At 43.0% G+C, this 20,361-nt stretch overlaps 1 protein-coding gene across 3 annotated transcripts in view; it reads left to right on the plus strand.

Annotated features, from left to right (window-relative positions):
• The window catches only part of RPP30 (ribonuclease P/MRP subunit p30), a 108,594-nt gene extending 89,105 nt beyond the window's left edge, over positions 1-19,489 (plus strand). Inside the window, exons 1-11 of one of the 3 annotated variants that reach the window (XM_021539461.3) lie at positions 2,478-2,592; positions 4,055-4,110; positions 4,426-4,482; positions 5,126-5,200; positions 5,723-5,794; positions 10,373-10,462; positions 12,482-12,598; positions 16,049-16,078; positions 16,495-16,532; positions 17,624-17,703; positions 19,034-19,489. In XM_021539461.3, the coding sequence (XP_021395136.3) occupies positions 2,511-2,592; positions 4,055-4,110; positions 4,426-4,482; positions 5,126-5,200; positions 5,723-5,794; positions 10,373-10,462; positions 12,482-12,598; positions 16,049-16,078; positions 16,495-16,532; positions 17,624-17,703; positions 19,034-19,143 (807 nt within the window). In that variant the 5' untranslated portion in view covers positions 2,478-2,510 and the 3' untranslated portion in view covers positions 19,144-19,489. Of the gene's footprint in view, positions 1-2,477; positions 2,593-4,054; positions 4,111-4,425; positions 4,483-5,125; positions 5,201-5,722; positions 5,795-10,372; positions 10,463-12,481; positions 12,599-16,048; positions 16,079-16,494; positions 16,533-17,623; positions 17,704-19,033 lie in introns of those variants that run through there. The other 2 variants (XM_085582528.1, XM_085582527.1) reach the window with 2 other exon arrangements.
• The last annotated feature ends 872 nt before the right edge of the window (positions 19,490-20,361 follow it).

A 20,361-nucleotide genomic window follows, 5' to 3' on the forward strand; every position in this document is an offset into this window, starting at 1 on the left:
GTACTGTTTAGCAAATAACACTTGTCTAATTTCTAGAAAATAGTTGCAGCTGCACTTTTCTGCCTTTTCTTGTCTTTGTGAAGATAAATCATCATCACTCTGTGGCAGTAAAACAGAGAGGTAACTATTCCCGTATTTGGCCATTTCTTACCATTGTCAAAATAAATACTTTCATCTGTGCAACTTAAATAAGAAATTATGTCTGTCCTTTTCTGGAACCAGCAAATCCTACAATGACAAGCTGGCATCTGAAAAGAAAATGAACAATTAAGATGACATTTATGCTTAAAATTCTGTATCACTCAAAATGAGAGCTCCCAACTCTGAAAACTCCATCTGTACCTTTACATTGGAGATTATGAGGTTATGATGAAAGTGGCTGTGACACTCATGCTACTGAGGTAGATAGTAATAAATAAAATCTTATAGTTGCTGAGGTAGATAGTAATAAATAAAATCTTAGCACCCAAAAAGTGCCAAATGCAGAACTAAAGCAAAAACACCCTAACAGTTGCTACCAGGGGCTGCCCATTGAAAACCTATTAGATGAATTGTGATGGTTTCTGCATTAAAATTTACTGAAAGGACAGTCTTGAGGTCTAAGTGTATTGAGAAAGAAACACTTGGAATGAGGAGGTAAGTTTTCACCAAGGAGAACTTAATGACAACAATGAAACAAAGCATGTTAGAAGCTTGCAGCTTAACAGTGAGGACCATAAGGAAATTCTCCCCAAATCACTGGGTCTGACGTAAGTAAAAGCAGTAATAGCTAAATAATAACATGGAAAATAAGATTGTGCACTGTTCTAAGTACAATTTGTGATACCTGGTGCTAAAAGTTCTTCGTACTTGGATTCTTACACCATTACAGAAAATAGGGTTCTGTAGATCTTCTGCATGAAGATCTGTTTAAATGTCCTCCATTTTAAGAACCTCAAAGAAGGGTTTCTTTTGCTTGTATACTGCCAAACACAAAGGCTGCTTAATCTTTGGTATTTCTGAACACTGCTGCCGTAGGGCCATTCAGAAATAACTGATACATACTTCTGGATTGCTTTTTACATTCATTAAGACAAATCAACTCAAATCAAACACTGAAAACCTAGAATAATATCTTGAGCTGTTCTGTTTTCATACACATTGAAGAAAGACCTTGGCAATACCATTCAGGCTGTGCTGCTTGTTCAGTTGGCTGGCAGAGAAGCAGTATTGGTTGATGTGGTGTCACAGGCAAACACCTTACAGATGTAAATGGACTAAAACAGAGCTTCTTTACTGAAATATCTTGATCTAATATGGTCAAGAAAACAATGCTGCCATAGATGTGGCATGAACAATGACGGCTTACCAGCTGGGGGTTTTTACCCCTTTCAGAGTGATGTGGATTTTTCCTGCCATGCAGATGTGGGAGCTGCTTTCTGCTGACCCTCAAAGCTGCTTCAACTCCTAGTCCAGTGTCTGCAGCCACAAGTAGCTTCTCTGCTACCATCATCCCAGGTATTTGCAACTCATCACACAGGAAGTCCAGAAACACGCCGAGAAAGCACTGTTGTTTCTCAGCCATACTTTGTTAACCATGATGTCTTTGGTAGAAATGAGTCCCAGGTCCCCACAATTCCCATGGACACAGCTTGCACAAGCTGCATCAAGGTCAGACCCTATAAGGAGGGATGTTCACGCTTTGGCAGCAGCCTTGGCCTTGGTTAGAAGCATTTTTACCTTATTAAGAATTCAGGGCTCCAGATACTCCACAGACGTCCCCTGGTGAGCATTTAGCTCAACTTGAGGACAGAAAAAGGGAAGGACCCCCTGGTCTGGCCACCTGAACTTGGACAGGAATTGCAAACCTGCTGTCTTTAGCGGCTGCTCTAAGTCACCAAAAACCGCCTACTGAGAATTTCTATTTGTATTTTACATATTCTGTGCCATTTGCCAGCATTAGAACAATATTAGTACTTTTTGTGGCAGTGCTACACAGTGAACTTTTATCTGATTCATCGGTCTGTGAGAATTCATCTGTCCTCTTCGGCGTCAGGGGTATTTTGACATGGCAGCTCGGGGCTTTGTAGGAAAGAGAATAGCTATGAAACTATACATAGAAAAGATTGGCTATGATTTTTATTGGCAATGCTCAGACAGAGCTGAAGCAGTTTCACAGGGGATAAACCCGGCACTGGAGCAGGGTTACCGCTCCACCTGGCGGGCACCCGGCGCCTCAGGGGCGCCGAGCCTCGGCCGGCGGCGGAGAGCGGCGGGGCCGGGGGATGCAGAGCCGGGATGTCTCTCACAGCCCGGCTGCGCTGCTGGGAACGAACCACGGGAGATCTCCAGGGCCTAAGGCATCACCTCACAGCCTTTCCCACCCACCGCAGTCCCGTGGCGAGGCAGCAGGGCTGTGTGGGGCGCGGCACAGCGGGACTACAGGGCCCAGGCTGCCGCGGGCGGGCGGCAGGGGCGGGGCCGCCGTGCGCCGCTCCGCGCCGGGCTGGGCCCGCCCGCCGCCCGCCAGCATGGCCGGCTTCGCCGACCTGAACCTGCCGCAGGGAGCGGACAAGAAGTCCCTGCAGAGCCTGCTGGAGGCCGCGGCGCACCGTGAGTCCCGGTGGGGCTGGGCTGGGAGCGCGGGCCGGCCCCGGCCAGAGGCGACGGGACGCGAGCGGCGGCGGCTCCCCCGGCTCGGCAGGCGCAGCCGGAGCCTGCGGGCTGGGTGGGCACAGATCCCCGGGATGAGCCTTCCCTTCCCTCCGGGCAGGCCGGCCTCGCCACCCGCCCCGGCGCCGCTGCGCTCCGTGCGCTCCGCCCGCGGCTCTGCCAGCCCAGTGCCCGGGCCGGGTCTGCCCGGGTCGGGGTCTGCCCGGGTCGGGGTCTGCCCGGGGCCGGGTCTGCCCGGGGATCTGGTCTGCCCGGGGATCTGGTCTGCCCGGGGATCTGGTCTGCCCGGGGCCGGGTCTGCCCGGGCCGGGTCTGCCCGGGGCCGGGTCTGCCCGGGCCGGGTCTGCCCGGGGCCGGGTCTGCCCGGGCCGGGGTCTGCCCGGGCCGGGGTCTGCCCGGGCCGGGGTCTGCCCGAGACAGGGTCTGCCCGAGACAGGGTCTGCCCGGGGCCGGGTCTGCCCGGGCCGGGGTCTGCCCGGGGATCTGGTCTGCCCGGGGATCTGGTCTGCCCGGGTCGGGGTCTGCCCGGGTCGGGGTCTGCCCGGGGCCGGGGTCTGCCCGAGACAGGGTCTGCCCGGGGCCGGGGTCTGCCCGGGGATCTGGTCTGCCCGGGGCCGGGGTCTGCCCGGGGATCTGGTCTGCCCGGGGCCGGGGTCTGCCCGGGTCGGGGTCTGCCCGGGGCCGGGGTCTGCCCGGGTCGGGGTCTGCCCGAGACAGGGTCTGCCCGGGTCGGGGTTGCTGGGGAAGCTCCTGATGCGCCTTGCAGCTCTGCCTCTCCCTGTGTATCCCAGTGTAACAGCTGTTCTTTCCCCAACGTGGACCAGTGTTTCCGCCTGCAGTTTCTAGGGCTCGGCTCTTTCCCTGCAGAGCTGTTGTCAGCCACGTGCTGCCTGTGCGGGGTTTGGGCGGCTGGTTTAAACGCCCCTGGCGTCTCTTCCTCAGAGCCCTTTGAGCGGTACCTTCTCCTCCGTGTAGTCGGCATCGTTTTGAATTGCTCGCTTTGCCTTCTCCGACAGCTGTATCTCTGCCGGCTCTGCGTTGTCTGCAGTTTTAACAGCTGTGCTGAGTATACTTAGCAGTTTTCCATAGAGAAAGTCATAAACAGGGCCAAACTAAGCTAGACCTTTGGGGACACCAAGCCCATGTATTTGTGTTCATAAAGCTCTGCGATTGAGTAAGAGTAGAAAGGCCTGGACTAGGCTAAAAACCAAATAGATTTTTTTTTTCTGTTTTAAAGTATTTTTTTGGGTGAACCAGTCTTTTTAAAAAATACTGTGAAATCTAAACATGCACATGGTTATTAACCTTAAGACATTTAAGTAATGACTATTTTACGGTTTTCTCATTGGATTTATTGTCTTTTTGTTTACTTGACAAAATATTCTTACTATGTGTTTTTCAGTGGGGTATTCTGCAGTTGCACTTAATCATGTCATCGACTTTAAAGAAAAGAAACAGGTAATTTTTCTTGGGGTTATTTGGTCTTACTGTCTTTTCCTTAGTAAACCTGCTTCGTTACTGCATGTTTCCAGATAGCTTTAGCTACAGAATGCACATCTAGACACAAGTACAAATCTCTGTATTTGTAACAAAACTCCCATTTTATATTGCAGTAAAACTGCCTTTGGATTAATTTTTAATCTGCTTCATGTACTGTCCCACAAAAATAGTTTTCTTAGTGTGGTGAATTTCTTAAGATTGGAACACAGTTTTTGTTTACATGTAAACCTAACCCATAACAGTTTTAATAACTTTATTTTCTTCTCTTTCAAGGAAATCATCAAGCCAGTATCCCCTTCAGAGTTGTTTCCATCTTTACCTATTGTACAAGTATGTCTAGTTGCATTCTCTATATATACTGTTATTCTGAATTACCCTTTTTTACCTTTGTGTGTTTGTATATGTGATTTTGCGTATGAGGTGTTAATCAAAAAAGAAAAATTTGTCCATTGTTTCATGGTTAAACCTCCAAGCATAGGAAGAATAGTTAGCTCACATCAGGGTAAGCTCTATTCATTATTTTAGAAATTATTAAAGAAATTTCTTTGTGTGAATTTTGAATCTGCTAGTAATTGAATAATTACAGTACAGTTCTTGAAATTTAAGTTTTGGAAATAACTTTGTGGTTTCCATGGAGCAAAATTTGGATATAAAAAAGTACAATAATATGTTTTGAATCACTGACATTCATTAATTCAGGAACTGCTTTTCCTTGCTGTTGTGGCCTGCCTGAGGAATCACAACAGTAGTAAAACATACTCAATTTTTCTGCATAGTTGTTTGTCTTTTTTCTTTCCTTTTCTATTTATCCTTCTCCAGAGAAACACAGTAAGTCATTCTTTGTAAGGACAGGTATAATATCAAAGAGATGTATCAAGACACCATTTTCTTTTTATAGCAGACTGGTGGAAATTACCACAAATTTTTGCTTTGGATTATTATTTTTTTTTTATATTATCCTTTTTTTCTGTAGGGAACATCTAAAAGAATTAAAGTCTTGACCCGCTTAACACTTGTTGTTTCTGATCCTTCCCACTGTAATCTCTTGGTAAGTATACTCAGCAGTCAATTTTGCAACTTCTATTTCTTTATGAATGAATGAAACTTTGGAAATTCTATGGGGATAACATCCTGGAATTTATAGGGCACTCAGCAGTGATTTCTGAGATTGCATCTTTAACAAATAATGTGATCATGAGGAGATGCAGGCTTACAAGACTGTATATGGCTTCTGTTGATCATTTTCAGTATGGAACAACAGTTCTGTTCCTTGGTTTCTGGACTTCTGTGCATAAAGTAGAAGACCATGAGCAACCCTTGTGTCTGGTTATGTTTTTATGCTACAAGATCAAAGCAAAAAGTATGTCTTAGTAAATTGGTGGGACAAGCCTCAAGCTGAGAATGAATTACTTCATTGTAGAACCTGCTGTGTAATTGGATGATTATTAGCTTTGTTTACATACTTGACAGGGAAAAAGGATTTTTCTTCTCATTGTTTTGGTTGTAATCATTGTGTATGGCTTTGACATCTGTCAAAATTCAAAGTAGTAATTATTTGCTCCTTTTATAGAGATCAACATCTGCAAATATAAGGTTGTATGACATCATAGCAGTATTTCCAAAAACTGAGAAACTGTTCCATGTAAGTACAATCATCTCATCAGTAGCCTTTAGTGCCTTGTGCTAATTTAAACACATGCTTTTTTTTTGATTTTATTTCCCATTTTATAAAGACCCGATGGAGTTAATCAAACATTACAGGCTGCCTGGTCAGTTGATAGGCTGAGGGTTTGAGAGGATTTGCAGGAGGCTGCAGGACCCTGAGGTGACAGGTTAAAGTCTGAAACATCTACCTTGTCTGCCTGATGAAGGGACTTGTATGCCTTGCATTGTGGTTGCCGTTATGTGCCTTGTACTCAAGTGAGGAGAGAAAACATCCTTTTTTCCCTCCAATATATGTGTACTATCATAATGTAGAAAACTTATGTCTTCAGCTTTAACTTCTCATACTCCTGAGAACTTCCCTAAAATGCATTTGTGACCTTCTGTTAGAACTAATTATTCCTGGTCTCAAAAATGCTAGGGAGGATTTTAAAGTGGAACTAATGTGGTTCTGTGGGTTGCATGATAGCTGTTCACCTCCATTTCCTTCATATTTTTATTTAAATTGTTCTCAAATACTTGATAACAGTTCATGTCAATGTTCTGATTGTGTGGAGCACCTTGAAGCAAGTTATGTTTTTGTTAGAATTTTTCTTACAAAACCCAAAACTGTGATGTCTGACCTGTTGTAAGCTCTTAAGTATTAGCATTACATCTGAATTGGGTGAGTAGGTGGAAGTGCTCCATCTCTCTTAGCCTTGGCAGGCATGCAGTTTAAAGCAGCGTGAAGGAGGGACAGGGACAGCAAAAAAAAAAAAAAAAAAAAAAAGTGAGTTTATTCGAAGAATTTGCTTTCAAAGGGAGCTTCTCAGTTTAAAACTGAGTCTGGTGGTTGTTTTTTTAAAATAAGTTAAAGCCACACTGCTGAGTACCTGTTTTGCCACATTAAAATTGTATTATTCTTTGTATTATTCTGTTTTGTATTTCTACATTATTTCCCCTTCTATTTAAAGTCTTGTCCAAGTAAACTACAAGAAGCTGTAAAAGAATATGAACTTTAAAGAATTTTTCAGCAGAATTCAAGAATTAATTATAATGAGTTACAGCAAAATGAAACTAATTTCTGAATTTTATTTCCCTTGAAAGATTTTAGGACTCTTTGAGGTGTGACAGAGGCAAACGGTTTAAAATATTTTTTGCTCCACTCTCCACCTCTTTCTTTTGATCTCTGGCAATAGTATAAAATCTCACTTCTCAAGTGAGCTCAATCAGTTTATCATGTGCTCAAATAAGCACCTGAAACTAGGTGATGAGCCAGGGTGTGCTGTGTTGTTTTTTTGGGAAAGGAGTATTCTCTCACTTAAGGGTTATTATTGTTTATTTTCAGCCATACCATGCCTCCTGCTGCAGTTGCACATCCAGCTGTGGTGGCATTTAAACTGGCATTAACAGCCACTCCTTTCTGCAGGTCTCTGTCTGCTTTGCTGCTGGGGCTGTTTGCTTGCTTGGCAGCTTGCTTTGAGGAGCCTGCTTTTGGCTGAGCAGTAACCAGAGTTTTTGCCAAGTTGTTTTGCAGGCAGATCCCCTTTCCCAGAGTGATTGAGCAGGCAGCCACGTGGAGAGTTGTGCCAGCTCAGGGTGGGTGGCTACGCTCCAGCAGGCCAGTGCAGACAGTGCCTGGTTAAGCTGACACTCTGGCAGGTGATGGACAGGGTGTGAGGAAAGAAGCAGGATTGGCAGTGAGATTATCTTCATTGCTTCCATGCTGGCAGCACTTTGAGCTGGGAATGGAACCCAGGTGTGTTTCTTTTAAACTGCGTGAGGTGAAAGACTTCATCCTTCACATTCAGGGCAGGTTTGTATGGCTGCCTTTTGTTTAGAGATTTTACAGTGTTTTGCTGTGGAGAGCTGATTCAGTTTCACAGAAGTATCACACAGGTGAAAGGAACTTTACAGAGGGGGTTTCAGCACGTACACTTTGGCTCTTAAAACTCATGGATATTTCATTATTAAGAATAAAGCCTTCGAGAGTGGGTCTTGCATGACAAATTAACTTCCTGTTGGCTTTTGGTAGTTCAGCATTACCTCAAGAGTATCATCTTTCTTGCCAGCAATTTGGCACTTGTGTTTTCTCCATTGAACAAGATTTTTCATGTTTTTGTGAAAAAATTACATGACCATTGGAGATGTGCTCCTATTTTAGCATGGCTTGAAATAAATCTGTGCCCTTTTGTCACAAGCCAGGGAAGCTTTTGTGACTGAGTGTGGTAGTGATGTGTACTGAAAGATGTGCTCAAATGCTTTGAATAATATATATCCTTAAGGGGATGAGGAAGCCATGTTTGCCAATTGTTGAATGGACTTCTTGTTTAAGTCTCCCAAAAAGATTGTTTTGGCCTGCACCAGGAATGGCCACCACCAGGTAATAGGGTCTGTACCTGCTGCTTTTCAAAAATTTTGCTTTCTAAGATTGCTGATTGTTTTAATGATATTAGTTAGTTCTGTCTGCTGTTCACAAGCGCTTAGCACATCACTAGTATCTAAAAAATACCTACATGTGTACCTCTGAAGATGTAGTGAAAAGTCAAATTTCAATGTTTATTTCCTAAAATGTTTGCCAATCTTGCTTCAGAGCATCCAGACAGTGGCAGATGTACTTATTCATGGCTGGTTGGAGTTTTCCCAGCAGATGGGGCTCTTGCCCACAGTGCTGCCAGTCAGCTGCTGGGCTGTGCCACTTTGCTGCATGTAATTTTCTGGATGTAGTTGTTGCACTTCAGATCTTTTCAGCAGGCAGGGTAACCTTAGCTTGATGCATATTTGATTTGTCTGGGAGCCAAAAGCTAGGCTGAACATTAAGAGTTCTTGGAGAAATATGCTCTCCAGTTTTTCATACAGTGTATATATGAGGAATATGATTCACAGTTTGTTTTTCCTTGGTGGTATTTTCTGAAATGTTCATGTCACTGGAATCCTGTAGATATCCTGGCTTTTGAGTCACCCCTTGTCCCACTGTGCTTAATTTGCAAAATGGTGAAGAGTTTTCCAGTGTTTCTGGAACTGATTAGAAAGGCTTGATTTCTCATCTCATAGGGCAACTTGCATGTGTCTGATGTCTATTCTTGCTTTCCTTAATTTTTGGCATAATCTCTTCCTGAATTTTTTATGACCTCACTGACATTTCCTAGGGCATGATTCTGAGCTATTTGTTCTGTGCATGTTCCCATACATCACGTCTATGTATTAGTTTGTACCTCATGTAAGAAAAGGAGGGAAGCTGACTGTAGTAGGGCTGAACTTCCTCTTGCAGGTCTAATTCTATGCCATAGATTCCACAGGCAGCCCATGTCCTGCCTAATGGGGGATAAAGGTAGGGCATGAAAAAAAAGTTTAGTCTGAATGTCCTGGCAGAGACAACTTCAAAAGCCTTGTGGTTTGCCTGCATGTGTACTGTGGCTGTCTTGTCTAGGAGAGAGTGCTGTCAACAGCTAAGAAACATTGCTAAAGCTGGACCTCTGTTCTCACCTCCATCCAAATTCCATGTGAACAAACTGGTAAAAGACCAGTTTGCCAGGCAGTGTGTGCCTTGTGTTAGAGCAGCCCTTGCCCCTGGGGCTCCTCACAGCCACCACTGCTTCTGTGCTGGTGGGAGGAGGGATGAATGGTTGGCACCTGGCCCAGGTGTATTTGGAGGTGTTGCTGCCAGGTTTCTGAGTGCAGAGAGTTCCCCTACACACACACACAAAAAAAATCCTTTTCAACTTCTTCATCCTATCTTACCTTCTTTGCTACAGCTCTGCTTACAGATGTTAATCTGGCCCTGTGTAATCATCCTTGGAGAGAAGGCATATATAATTCCTACCTTGGGTGCATGAGATTAATGTAAATCAAAGATTCCCTTTTAGGTCCCCTTAATTTTCCCTGTACCTCAGTGTGAAGAGCCTCTGCCCCTTGTTCACTTCCTCCATCTCTTAATAGAACCTGTAAATTGTGTTGTGAATTCAAAGCTAAATTCTTAAACTGTAGCCTTCAGTGCTGTCTCCAGACTCTGCCAGAGGTGTGGCTGTCAGGAGGAGCTGTACTCAGCCAGGAAAGGGAGGCTCTGAGGATTGGTCTCCAGTATACGGCATGCAGCACCAATAGTCACATTCTGCTTTTTTTCTTTCTTTTCTCTATTGCTTCTGGTAAAAGTAATTAATCCTGAAACCTAACAGGTGCTGCAGTGGAAGCAGACCATGATGGGGTGTGGGGCAGATCCTGGGCTCTTCCCTTTCTAAACTGAGGTTGCTCTTTATTATCTATGAGTTCTTTTGTCAAAAGCCAGCATTGTGTCTGCATGTCCTCTGTCAGATAAAAACAAAGAAGTAGTGCTTTGGGGTTGACCATTATTTTATTGGAAAATTAGTTCTGTAAGAAAAGGAAGACTTAGATTTTAAGTCTCAAATGCTGCTGTTGTATTGGCATACCTGCAAGGCCTAGTGCCTCTTAATTTTAAAACTGATCTCACCATGGAGAGGCATTTGTTGCATTAAGAAATTAAGGGAAATATTAGTGTACCTCAAGTTGGTTATGCATTTTTTGGCATATCTAATAATCTGTTCCTATTTCTTTGCTGTAGATTGCTTGCACAACACTAGATGTGGATCTGGTCTGTATAAATGTAACAGAAAAGTTGCCATTCTACTTCCGAAGGCCCCCTGTGAATATGGTAAATTTACATCTAAATTGTATTCTTGCTGTTAGACTGACATTTAATACAAAATTTGAATCAAATTCCCTACTGCTTTCCACCCACCATTCCTATCCAAGTGGTTCTTTTATTTTCTTGCATAATGTATAGTTTTGTTTCAAATGTCCTTCACTTCAGGGCCTCCACTGCAGCACTTAATACACAGTGATGCATGTTCTTTCTTTTTCTTCTCCTGTCCCACACTTAAGAAGGCAGAAGTGGTGTTCCCAAGGAATGGAAACTGAGCCTTAAGGCCACTGTGCTGCTAAGCAGGGAGATACAGTGTGATTGCTGACAAATATGCTTCCCAAACCAGAAATGGTACAGCTGTGTCAAAACAGATAAACAGCCCTTTGATTTAAAAGACAGGAAATGTGAATGGCAGTGTTCATTTAGAAGAAGGATGTTTTGTTGGTTACTTGAAAGATAACTGTATTGAATCCACAGTTGGACAAAAGAATGTCTTGGTAAATGAACCAAATTCAGCATTGCTAAATATGTGCTGTGGGACCCAAGATGGCTATCAGTGTGGATCAAATATAGTTCTGCCTGCTGTTGGTAGTTTGCCAGAAAGTTTAATCTACACATACTCTTACAGGAACTTGTTTTCTTGTCTGAATATATGTAAAGGTTTGTTCCACATGGCCATTCTTGGCTGATAAAGAACTTAGTTCTCAAAAATTTAAATTTGGAATTGGCTAGCAATCCTAGTTCCTTTTCTTATAAAGTTTGACCTAGAATAAAAATTCATATAATTAATTCTGAGACAGAATAAAAATAATACATTGGTATTTATGGTAAACTGAGGTTTTCAACATTCCGCTTGGAATAACAATTTTGTATGAAACACTGTATGAAGGTACCTAGCTGCCTAAAACTGCAGCAGCTGTCCCAGGTAAGGAGCTGTGTGGCTCTTAGAGCTCTGTGCTGGGAGACATTTTCCTTGCAAGCTACTTCTTATATTCTACATTCCCAGCATCAATTATTCTGTCTGTTGGACTGGTCTGTGCATCCTGGGGCAGTCAGTTCTGGTTATTATGATGTCAGACAGATTGGCAGGCAGCTGAAGTGGTAGGGATGAGGTTAAAAATCACCTTGACTGGAAATTGGTGTATTGGCATCACCTGTTTGGTTTTGATAAATTCAGGCTTCTCTTGTTTGCAGCTATCAGGTCAGTTCTGTGCTATTGTGCTGGCATACAGAGGGTGTATGGGTTCATGGGTGGGAGCTAGATTAATTGCTACTGTATTCAGTGGACTCTCTTACAGTATTACCATTGCAGCATATTTTAATAATATTTGTGTAAATAGAGAGTATAATTTCAGGCAAATGCAGGATTGCCATGGAAGAAAGAGCTCCTGGCTTACACTGTGTCTTTATCACCAGCACACTGTGTGCAAGTTGCTTAACCTTTCTGTGTTTGCAAAAACAAGAATACTAGGCTTTTGGTGAGGTGTCTTTGAAACCTCTTCTGTGATTCACTGTTATTTAACATTGTCACAAGCACCAGAGTATGCTGTGAGACAGGAGAAGAAGGGTCCTCATTGCTGCTTTTGTGCAAGGAGGAATTCTTCATCTGCAATACATGGCTGCTGAGGGAAGTGGTGAACTTTCTTACAGCAGGGTGTGGGAATAGGGGAATCAGGTCCTCAAAGTTTCAAAGACAGCAGATAACCAGCAGTGGTTATCTGTCTCCTCAACTCGTTATAGTATGTATATATTAGTGATAGCCAATTACAGCAAATAAGTGGTTGGTATTTGTTTGTTAAACCTTGTTTATCTGTCATCCAAGATTTATGCACATGTATCTGGTGTACAGTGAAGCCTTCCCCCACTCTCTTTTCATGCTATGATGTGTTCTTACTGGAACAATTCTGCCTTATTTTTTTATATTTGACACAGTTAAACTGAGAATAAGCTGCATCAGTAACAGACAGCAGTTGTTAGATCGTTAGGCTTCCCTCCTTTTGATTTTTGATCACTGTCTTTCATGTGAAGGCAATAGATCGAGGCATTTACTTTGAACTTCTTTACACGCCTGCCATCAAAGACTCTACTATGAGAAGATACACAATTTCAAATGCCATCAGCCTGATGCAGATCTGCAAAGGAAAGGTAAGCTCTCAAAATGAAAACAAGGTAATTAAATCAGTTCAAATTTTTCTGGAGTTGTACAGACTGAGCCATTTTAAATGAGTTTGATGCTGGGACATCTGAAGCTGTAACTAAATCTTGGCCTACTAACACAAGGACACAATCATTGTAGCTCCAGATACTTCCAGTCCTGCTCCACTGCATGCTTTCTTCTTAAGCTGTCAAGCTGTTAGATTCTTTTTCCAGAACAACCCATGTGTTGTTATGGTATGCAATTCCCAAAACAAAGGTGGGAATGGATGGAGGGAGATTAAAGTGCCAGACATCTAAGGTTTGCACTAGAACTGGAATTCTTGTATTTCTTTAAAATCCTTCATTTCATATTTCTCATCGACCAAAAGCTCTTTGACTGTCTACTTTGAATATGGGGGCTAGAAAACAATAAGAAAAAAAGTAGAAACCTTGTTTTGTTAACAAGTAAATTCTCTGTGTCCAAAATAGACCAAACAGTGAGGTGGCTGTCAGCCAAGGCTTTGCTTCAGTCAGATGAACTGCATTCTTCCATGATACTGAAACCCAAGGAAGAAGTAACTTTGAGATGCCTGTAACCCATTGCTTTCATAACTTACCTCCTCCCAGGCTACCACATTAAGCTGTCTGTTATGCTGTGTCCTCTCAGGCCATGCTTTTTAATAGGGGGTCATATCAAATGTAACAGAAATTGTAGTTCCCCCTACTGTATTGTAAATGGCCTCTGCTGCATGTAGCTAGTCCATAGAAGCTGGATTTGGAAAATGTGAAGTGGGATGTGGAGCTTGGAGGATAAATTAAAAGTAGATCCATCATTACCTCAGTTCTCCTCAAGCATGGCAGCTTTTATAGAACAGCAGGGTGGCCCAAACAGATTCATTGCCTTGGTGCTACAGAAGAGGTAAGTGTTTGCACAGCCTCTCCTGAGAAGCCCTGCTCTGGCACTTAATGACATGAAGTACTGACTTGGACATGACTTCTGTGCACACCAGACCACTTTCCTTGGAATTCCCTTTTTGATACTGCTCCTCGTTCCTCTGTGCAGTTCAGGATGTGCTTCTCACGTGGTTGTTGATGAACTGGAGAGTTCCAGCTGAGTTGATGACATGGATAGGGCAAGCGAGACGTTCAGGCACTCAGTCTGTGCACGGTGCCCTTTCATTCTGCATCTGTCAGCCTAGGGTTTCCTCTGTGACTGGAAGGTAAATCAGCTGGAGCTGCATGTGACAAGCTGTTGTTGGGCACTGGAAGAGGACTGCTAGCTTGTCTTTGTTCTTTGCCTCCAGACTCAGTAAATTGTGGACCAACAGAGATCTTATTGGCCCATACTGAGAGTTTGCCTCTGTCAGTGAGGTAGAGGCCCTTGTTTAAATGAACCATGGGATGGCTGGTCCATAGGCTGCTTCTTTTGGCCCCTGGCATGCAACACTCATGTTCTGTAACATGTAGTTGCTGAACCTGTAGTAGCTTTTGGATCCTTTTATTCCTCCTCTATTATGGCAGGGCAGAGAAACCTTCAGAAATTTACTTGTGTTCTCAGAGCTGGCATTGAGCAGTGTCTGAAACATTAAAATGTGCAGGGAATGAAGGAGAAACTCCTCTGCCTTGCCCACAGAAGGTGTTTATAGCCACAGTCCCTCACCGCCTGTGTTTTGGTAACTGAGTTGGAGGCTGCCTGGAGCAGTGTACTGAACAGCTGCTGTCTCCTTTACCTGGGGAGATAGTGTTTTGCCTTTTATATTTCCCTTCAGCTCTTGCCTTGAATTTGCCTTTGCCTACTGCTCCTTCAATTGCCAGCTTATCTGCTCTTGTCTTCTTCCTCCATCTTACCCCTGCCGTGGTGAAAGCCAGGCAGAGCGTATCTCCAATGCACAGCAGTGATCCACAATCCTGTGCTGGCTTGAGATGTCTCATACAGCTGCTCTGGGAGCTTCTCTGGGCTTGGGTGACAGGCATTAGTTGCTACAGTTTGGGGCAGGAGACTTGAATTTTCCCAGCAAACTCTTGCAGTCAGCACCACTTAGGCTCAAATGCACCTTTGGGATTCATAGTGTAGTTGTTTTAAAGGTGAACTATTCAGAAAAAAAAATGTCCTAGGCTCCATCAGGATGTGTGCTGCTCAGTCACTTTGATGTGCATATTGCTTCTGCTTCTGGCTTTCCTAATGGTGAGGCAGAGTCATCTGTGCCATCCTCTTCTCCTCAGCACATGAGGAAACCTTGGGCACAGTGTGAACATGCAGTCAGTTTTACAAAGGTCTTTCAGCTGTTGAGATCTAGCTGGACACGACATTTTCTTCCAGTGCCTGCCCAGCTTTTTGTGCTGAGGAGGTGGTAGGGGAAGCAGAGCAGTGTGGGGAAGGGATCTAAAGCCCCACCCTGAAACCAGAGATGGTGTGATGTGTTGGTGGTACTGATGTCATCGAGGGAAAGTCTGTCTCTGCCTCAGCACAATTCTAATTCTCACCCACTCAAGCAGGAATTCCCAAGGCCTTTTATTCAGTATAATAAAAGCTGCAAGGAGATTTTGCTGCTGCAGTTACCACCTGAGCTAAACAGGCTCCCCCTAGGTGAGCATCCTTGCAGCTTAGCATCAGAGAGCTCTGGGAGCTGAGCTGTGGGATCTGCCAGCCCCAGTGTAGTCACATACCTGTTCTGCAGAAACCTTTTGGGAGAGAAGGGAGAAGGATTTTTCTGCCTGGTGATTTTCATAGGGGTGTCAGTGTTGAGGGAAATGAGTGTGTGGTACAAAGTGACAGCCACTGCCTAAGTGTAGATACATTTCCTGAACCAGTATGGGTATGGTCAAGGCTAACCTGAGTGCTTAGCATTGAGTGCTACTGCAGCAGTATAGGCTGAAAATCTGGGAGCACCAAACTGTCTGAAGGCACAGTTGCCTTCTGTAAGCTGCTTGGGATCCTGGATTCCTGAATCCATTTCTGTTACAGCTTAGGGTGAGTTGTTGTTTATGTGGCTCCTTTTTCAGCTGGTGTAAATAAAGGGGACACTTCTTAACACAGTGCCTGCAGCTCTGCATTTTTTCTTTACCCTTAAGGGCACTTTGAAGTCCACTATGAGAGATACAGGTTGATAGGTTACTGCTTAATGCCATCACTCTGGACACTTATACTGCTTAGCCTATCCCTCTAAAATGTGATGTGCTTACTAATCTCCTATCTGGCTGTGAGATGTTTGTAATTGCAAGGGAGGGCTTGTGCTTGTGCCCTGTCTGTGTAGGGGACAGGGCAGTAACTAAGTTTATCATGTCCCCAAATTAAGATTCCCAGCCTGACTGAGTTCATCTGAGGGCATCAGATACTCTGATGTTTCATTTGGCTCTGAGCCTGAACTTAGCTAATGCTCAAGAACTTTTTGCATCTTGCTGTTTTTTTTTCGTTTATTGATGCTGTCTGACAGATGACTGTTCTCTTTTGTTTTCCAGAACATAGTTATATCTAGTGCAGCTGAAAGAGTAAGTCCCAGATTTTTTTTTTTTTAAAGTCAGAACAATTTGAATATTTATCTGTGGTTGAAAATGCATCTTTAATTACACATTAAACATATAAAAAATTTAAGCTTAAATATGGTTGCTCTTACCAAAGAATTGTATTGTGGGTTTTGGGACTTTTTTTAGTTGGTTGTTTTTTGTTTTGTTGGTTTTGGGGGGATTTTTTTTTGCTGCTGCTGTGGTATTTTCTGTGACAGTTTTCTCCCAGATGGAGACTGTTTGCCAAAATAGTGGTATTTGTTTGATTTACTATTATCTTCAGTACCTTGCTATTATATAGCATTTAATCTTGCCTATCTGATAGCCTTGCCCTGCCTGTTTATACTGTCAGCTTGACAGCAAAGACATTCACATATCCAAACTTCTTTGTTTTGTTTTAGCCTCTAGAGCTCCGAGGTCCTTACGATGTGGCTAATCTGTATCCTTTCCCAAAGTCAAAGGCAGCAATTAGTAGTAACATTGGAAAGTTTAAAGTGCTTATGAAACTCTTTTCATCCTCTATAGTCCTTGAACTTTGTACAGTGGTACTTGTTGGTGACCTATACAATGAATCAGGGCTCTGAGTGTGTGTGGAAGGAGTAACAGATCTTGGTCATGGGCTGGTATGAGAAGTCATTGTAACTAATAATGTGTGTGTTCAGGTACATTAATGTTGTGTGGGTGTAAATGGAGAAATTAATAAAACCCATAAAAATCTAACGACACTATGAACCAAATGAGAAATTATTATTTAGTATCTCCAAAGTGTCACAGTTTTGGTAACAGAAGCTATAAATTGTTTTTATGTAAAATTAGAAGTTCTAATCTGAGCAGTAACTATTTCTGTTCTGGATTTTCCAGTCCTTAGTTACACATGTAATGTTAAATAAGTAGTTGTTCTAGAAACAAAGGGAGAGTGTCTTTTCTTCCCTCCTTTTGGGAGTTCAGATGCAATTATATTACTTTCCCCACCCCAGAAGCACATATTTCACCTGTCCCTGGAAGGGAAAGGAGCGTTCTGAGGCGTGAGAGCCATGTGGGAGGCTGTGTGGCCTGGAAGGATTTTATGCACAACGTTTTCTTCCCTCTTAAAATGAGCAGTCAGGATCAACCCAAATTAACATAGCTAAGGTGGTGTCATCCCTGCTAAAGGTAGCTGGAAACTTCAGCATAATGCTTTTCTGTCAGACAGTGCCCTGTTCCCAAAACTGAAATTTTCTGTGGGGTGACTTCTTTTCTGAATTATGCATATCTAAAATGTTTCTGTGTTGACAGACTTTTATTTTCAAAATAAAAAAAATATCTGGAAAGAAGCAAGAAGCTTTCCAGGAGGGCTGCTGGGGAACTGCAGCCAGGAGAATTGGGTGCCTCATTTCTCTGCTTCTGGGTAACCTTATGCAAAATGTCACTTTGAGTTACAGCTTTGCTAATTCCCAGTTATTTGTAGAGTAAGCAAACCTACCGTGCAGAGAGCCTTTCCTGTTGTGTGTGTTGCTTCCTGTGTGTTTTGATCCTGAGCAGCAGTGACAGAGGTTTGCTGTTTGGCCTGTCAGAAGGCGAAGCAAAGGCAGCTGTGTCCACCAACTGCAGAGCCACCATGCTACATGGAGGTGAGCACTTGTAAGCTCCTCTGGGTAACATGTGCATTTGTTAAACTAAGTTCTTGTTGATGCATATTCTCTGAGACCTTACAGAGCAAGTCAGATCAGGGTTTTACTTCTTTGTCCAATGCATGAAGAGGAGCTTGTGTGGCAAGGCTGTTTTATTATCCTTTGTTGCCATGCTGGCAAATCAGTGGCTGAACTGATGGTGCTGTCTGTGCTGGAGAACTCGTTCAACCACATTAATGAGTCATAAATGGTGGAACCAAAATAGGGACCTGCTGCTGTGCTTCATAGTGAAACTATCCCATTTCAGAAAGGTTTGAGTGCTGATCTTGGTGACACTGACAAGAATGAAGTAATTGACATAAAAAAAATGGGTATGCATGTGTTTTTGCATACTATGCACTTGCCTTTTGCTTTCTGCATGTGTGCACAAGCAACCTTAGTCATGTCCCTTTCTGATGCATTAATACATGGGTTATTTCTGACTCACTCTTCAGTGTGGATCATTTCAAACTCATGGTAAAATCAACAGGTTCTCCTCCAGCCTGCTGCTCATCTACATAGTGATACAGAGTTTATCAAATTTATGTAGGATTTCTCAAGCCTGTCATTTATCTTATCTGTGAAATTAAATAGTAAGTATCATACTAACCCTGAGTAAGTCAATATATTTTGTCAAGATTCCTGCAGAACCTCTGCTAATAGAGTAGCAGTAGGGAATCTCTTCTAACTCAAATTTTGCAGAGAAGCTTCCCACCAGTAATTACAAAATTGGATTGGGCTCACTAGGCTATTTGACCAGTATTTCGTTATAATGTTGAGAGTTTGGTAAATAAAATTCTTGAATACCATAAAATACTTCCTTGGTATGTAGGGGATCCTCTGCCAATACAGTTGTGCCCACATAGTCTAAGAATCCTGGGGTATGTGAATGCATTTTTTAGTATTTTTTTAGGAACAGTATGTTTGGCTAGAAATACTTTTGACAGTGCTTCAAGAATGTGTCCTGTGATAATTGAACTGACTAAGCCTGGTTTCCTATGGTTTTGTGTCTCTGCAACTCCTCAGGCCCTGCAGACCTTGGTTTTCCTTGGTTTGCTATAATTCTACACCCACTATTTTATTTCCTCCGGTAGTTTCTCCACTGTGTAATGCAGTGCATCCTAAGCTCCTGCCCTTGCAGCTTGCTTCCCTGCTGTGTGTGCTGACTGGCTGGTTGCTCAACATGCCCAGCTGTGGTTTGGGGCATGGACAACTGAACTGAATATGCCTTAAATGCATTTTATTTCAGTATTTGAGTACTGGTACTGCAGCTTCTGCTTGTGTATTCCAGAAACTCGAAAGAGTGCCTGTGGTGTTGTGTACACGGTGAAGAAGCCTCGCAAGGTTGAGGAGGAAGAAACAGCAGTGCCAGCCTGCAAAAAAGCTAAGACTCAAGCTTGAGGACTGAACAAGTTGTCAACAGAAGGCTTCATCTCTTCTTTATCCAGGGTTGAGTCTTCCTCCAACCTCCAGCCAACCTAATTTTTCCCTTACTACCTTGCTCAGCCTGCAGATTAATTATTCTCCCAGCATTCAAGTGAGGAAAACTGTGTGGATGAGACTGTTGAATAGTATTCACCACATCTGATAGGTCATGCTGGACTTCTGGCCAAGGGCAGGACACTGACTCTTCACCCTACCTTAGGTATCCTAGAGTTAATGAAAACTCAACAGAACATTTCTAACACGGAAATTTTCATTTGTACATGTGCATTCCTTTTTTATTAAAAATATGTCTAAGAACACATGCCTTCATAGTCTAGCTCTTCTGGTTTCTCAAGTTTAAAACACATCTCTGTACAACTGCAAGCCAGTAGATAAAGTTTACCTTCAAGTGGCCTGTGAAGAAGAAAAATAATAGAGTTTTTTTAAAAATTCCTTCCTATTCAGTTTTGTGATCAATGGGTATAATGAAGATCTCAGGATTTGTCAGGAGGTATCTTGGATTTGGGTTACAGTAGGAGTAACTGACCTGATTTGTCAGATGCATATCCCAAAGGCCATCTGTGTCCTCAGCACTTAGAATCAAACAGTACCATTAGATGTTTGCCAGAGGCGGGCAGGAAGAGCCCGGGGTTACACTGAATGTGTGCTCAGCAGGGGAGTTTGCAGTGTTGGAGCTGTCTCACCTAGGTCACCTCACACATCTTTACTGGACCATTTCCTTCTTTACTTCCTGCTCTGGAATTGTTATCTGTGCACATGGTCATTTTGCTGTCTCTTGCTTTTCTGTTTTCCTTCCTTTTAATGGCTCAGTAAACCTAATCTGGCTGCCAAATAACCAGTCAAACAGATATAACCAGCAGAGCATTTTCAGAGCTCTTCCTAGTGTTGCCTGAATTTTTTTTTTTTTTTCATTAAATGAGTGGAAAATTACATAAGCTACTGTACTGTGATACTGTTGAGCCGTTTTTACTGTGATTGTTCTTTACTGGTGCCTAACAGCAAGTTGAAAAGTGGACGTTATAACATGTAAAATATATTGCAGAAATCTGGCAGTGGGTCATTTCTAGCTCTTGTTAACTGGACTGAGCAGAATACATGAAGTTCTCATAGATTTAACAGTTCCATATAATTCTGGTATAAGTCACAACAGCTTTTCCTTCATTCAACAAATAT

This window comes from Lonchura striata, chromosome 6, assembly GCF_050655825.1.
Source record: "Lonchura striata isolate lonStrDom1 chromosome 6, ASM5065582v1, whole genome shotgun sequence".
Classification (NCBI taxonomy): domain Eukaryota; kingdom Metazoa; phylum Chordata; class Aves; order Passeriformes; family Estrildidae; genus Lonchura; species Lonchura striata.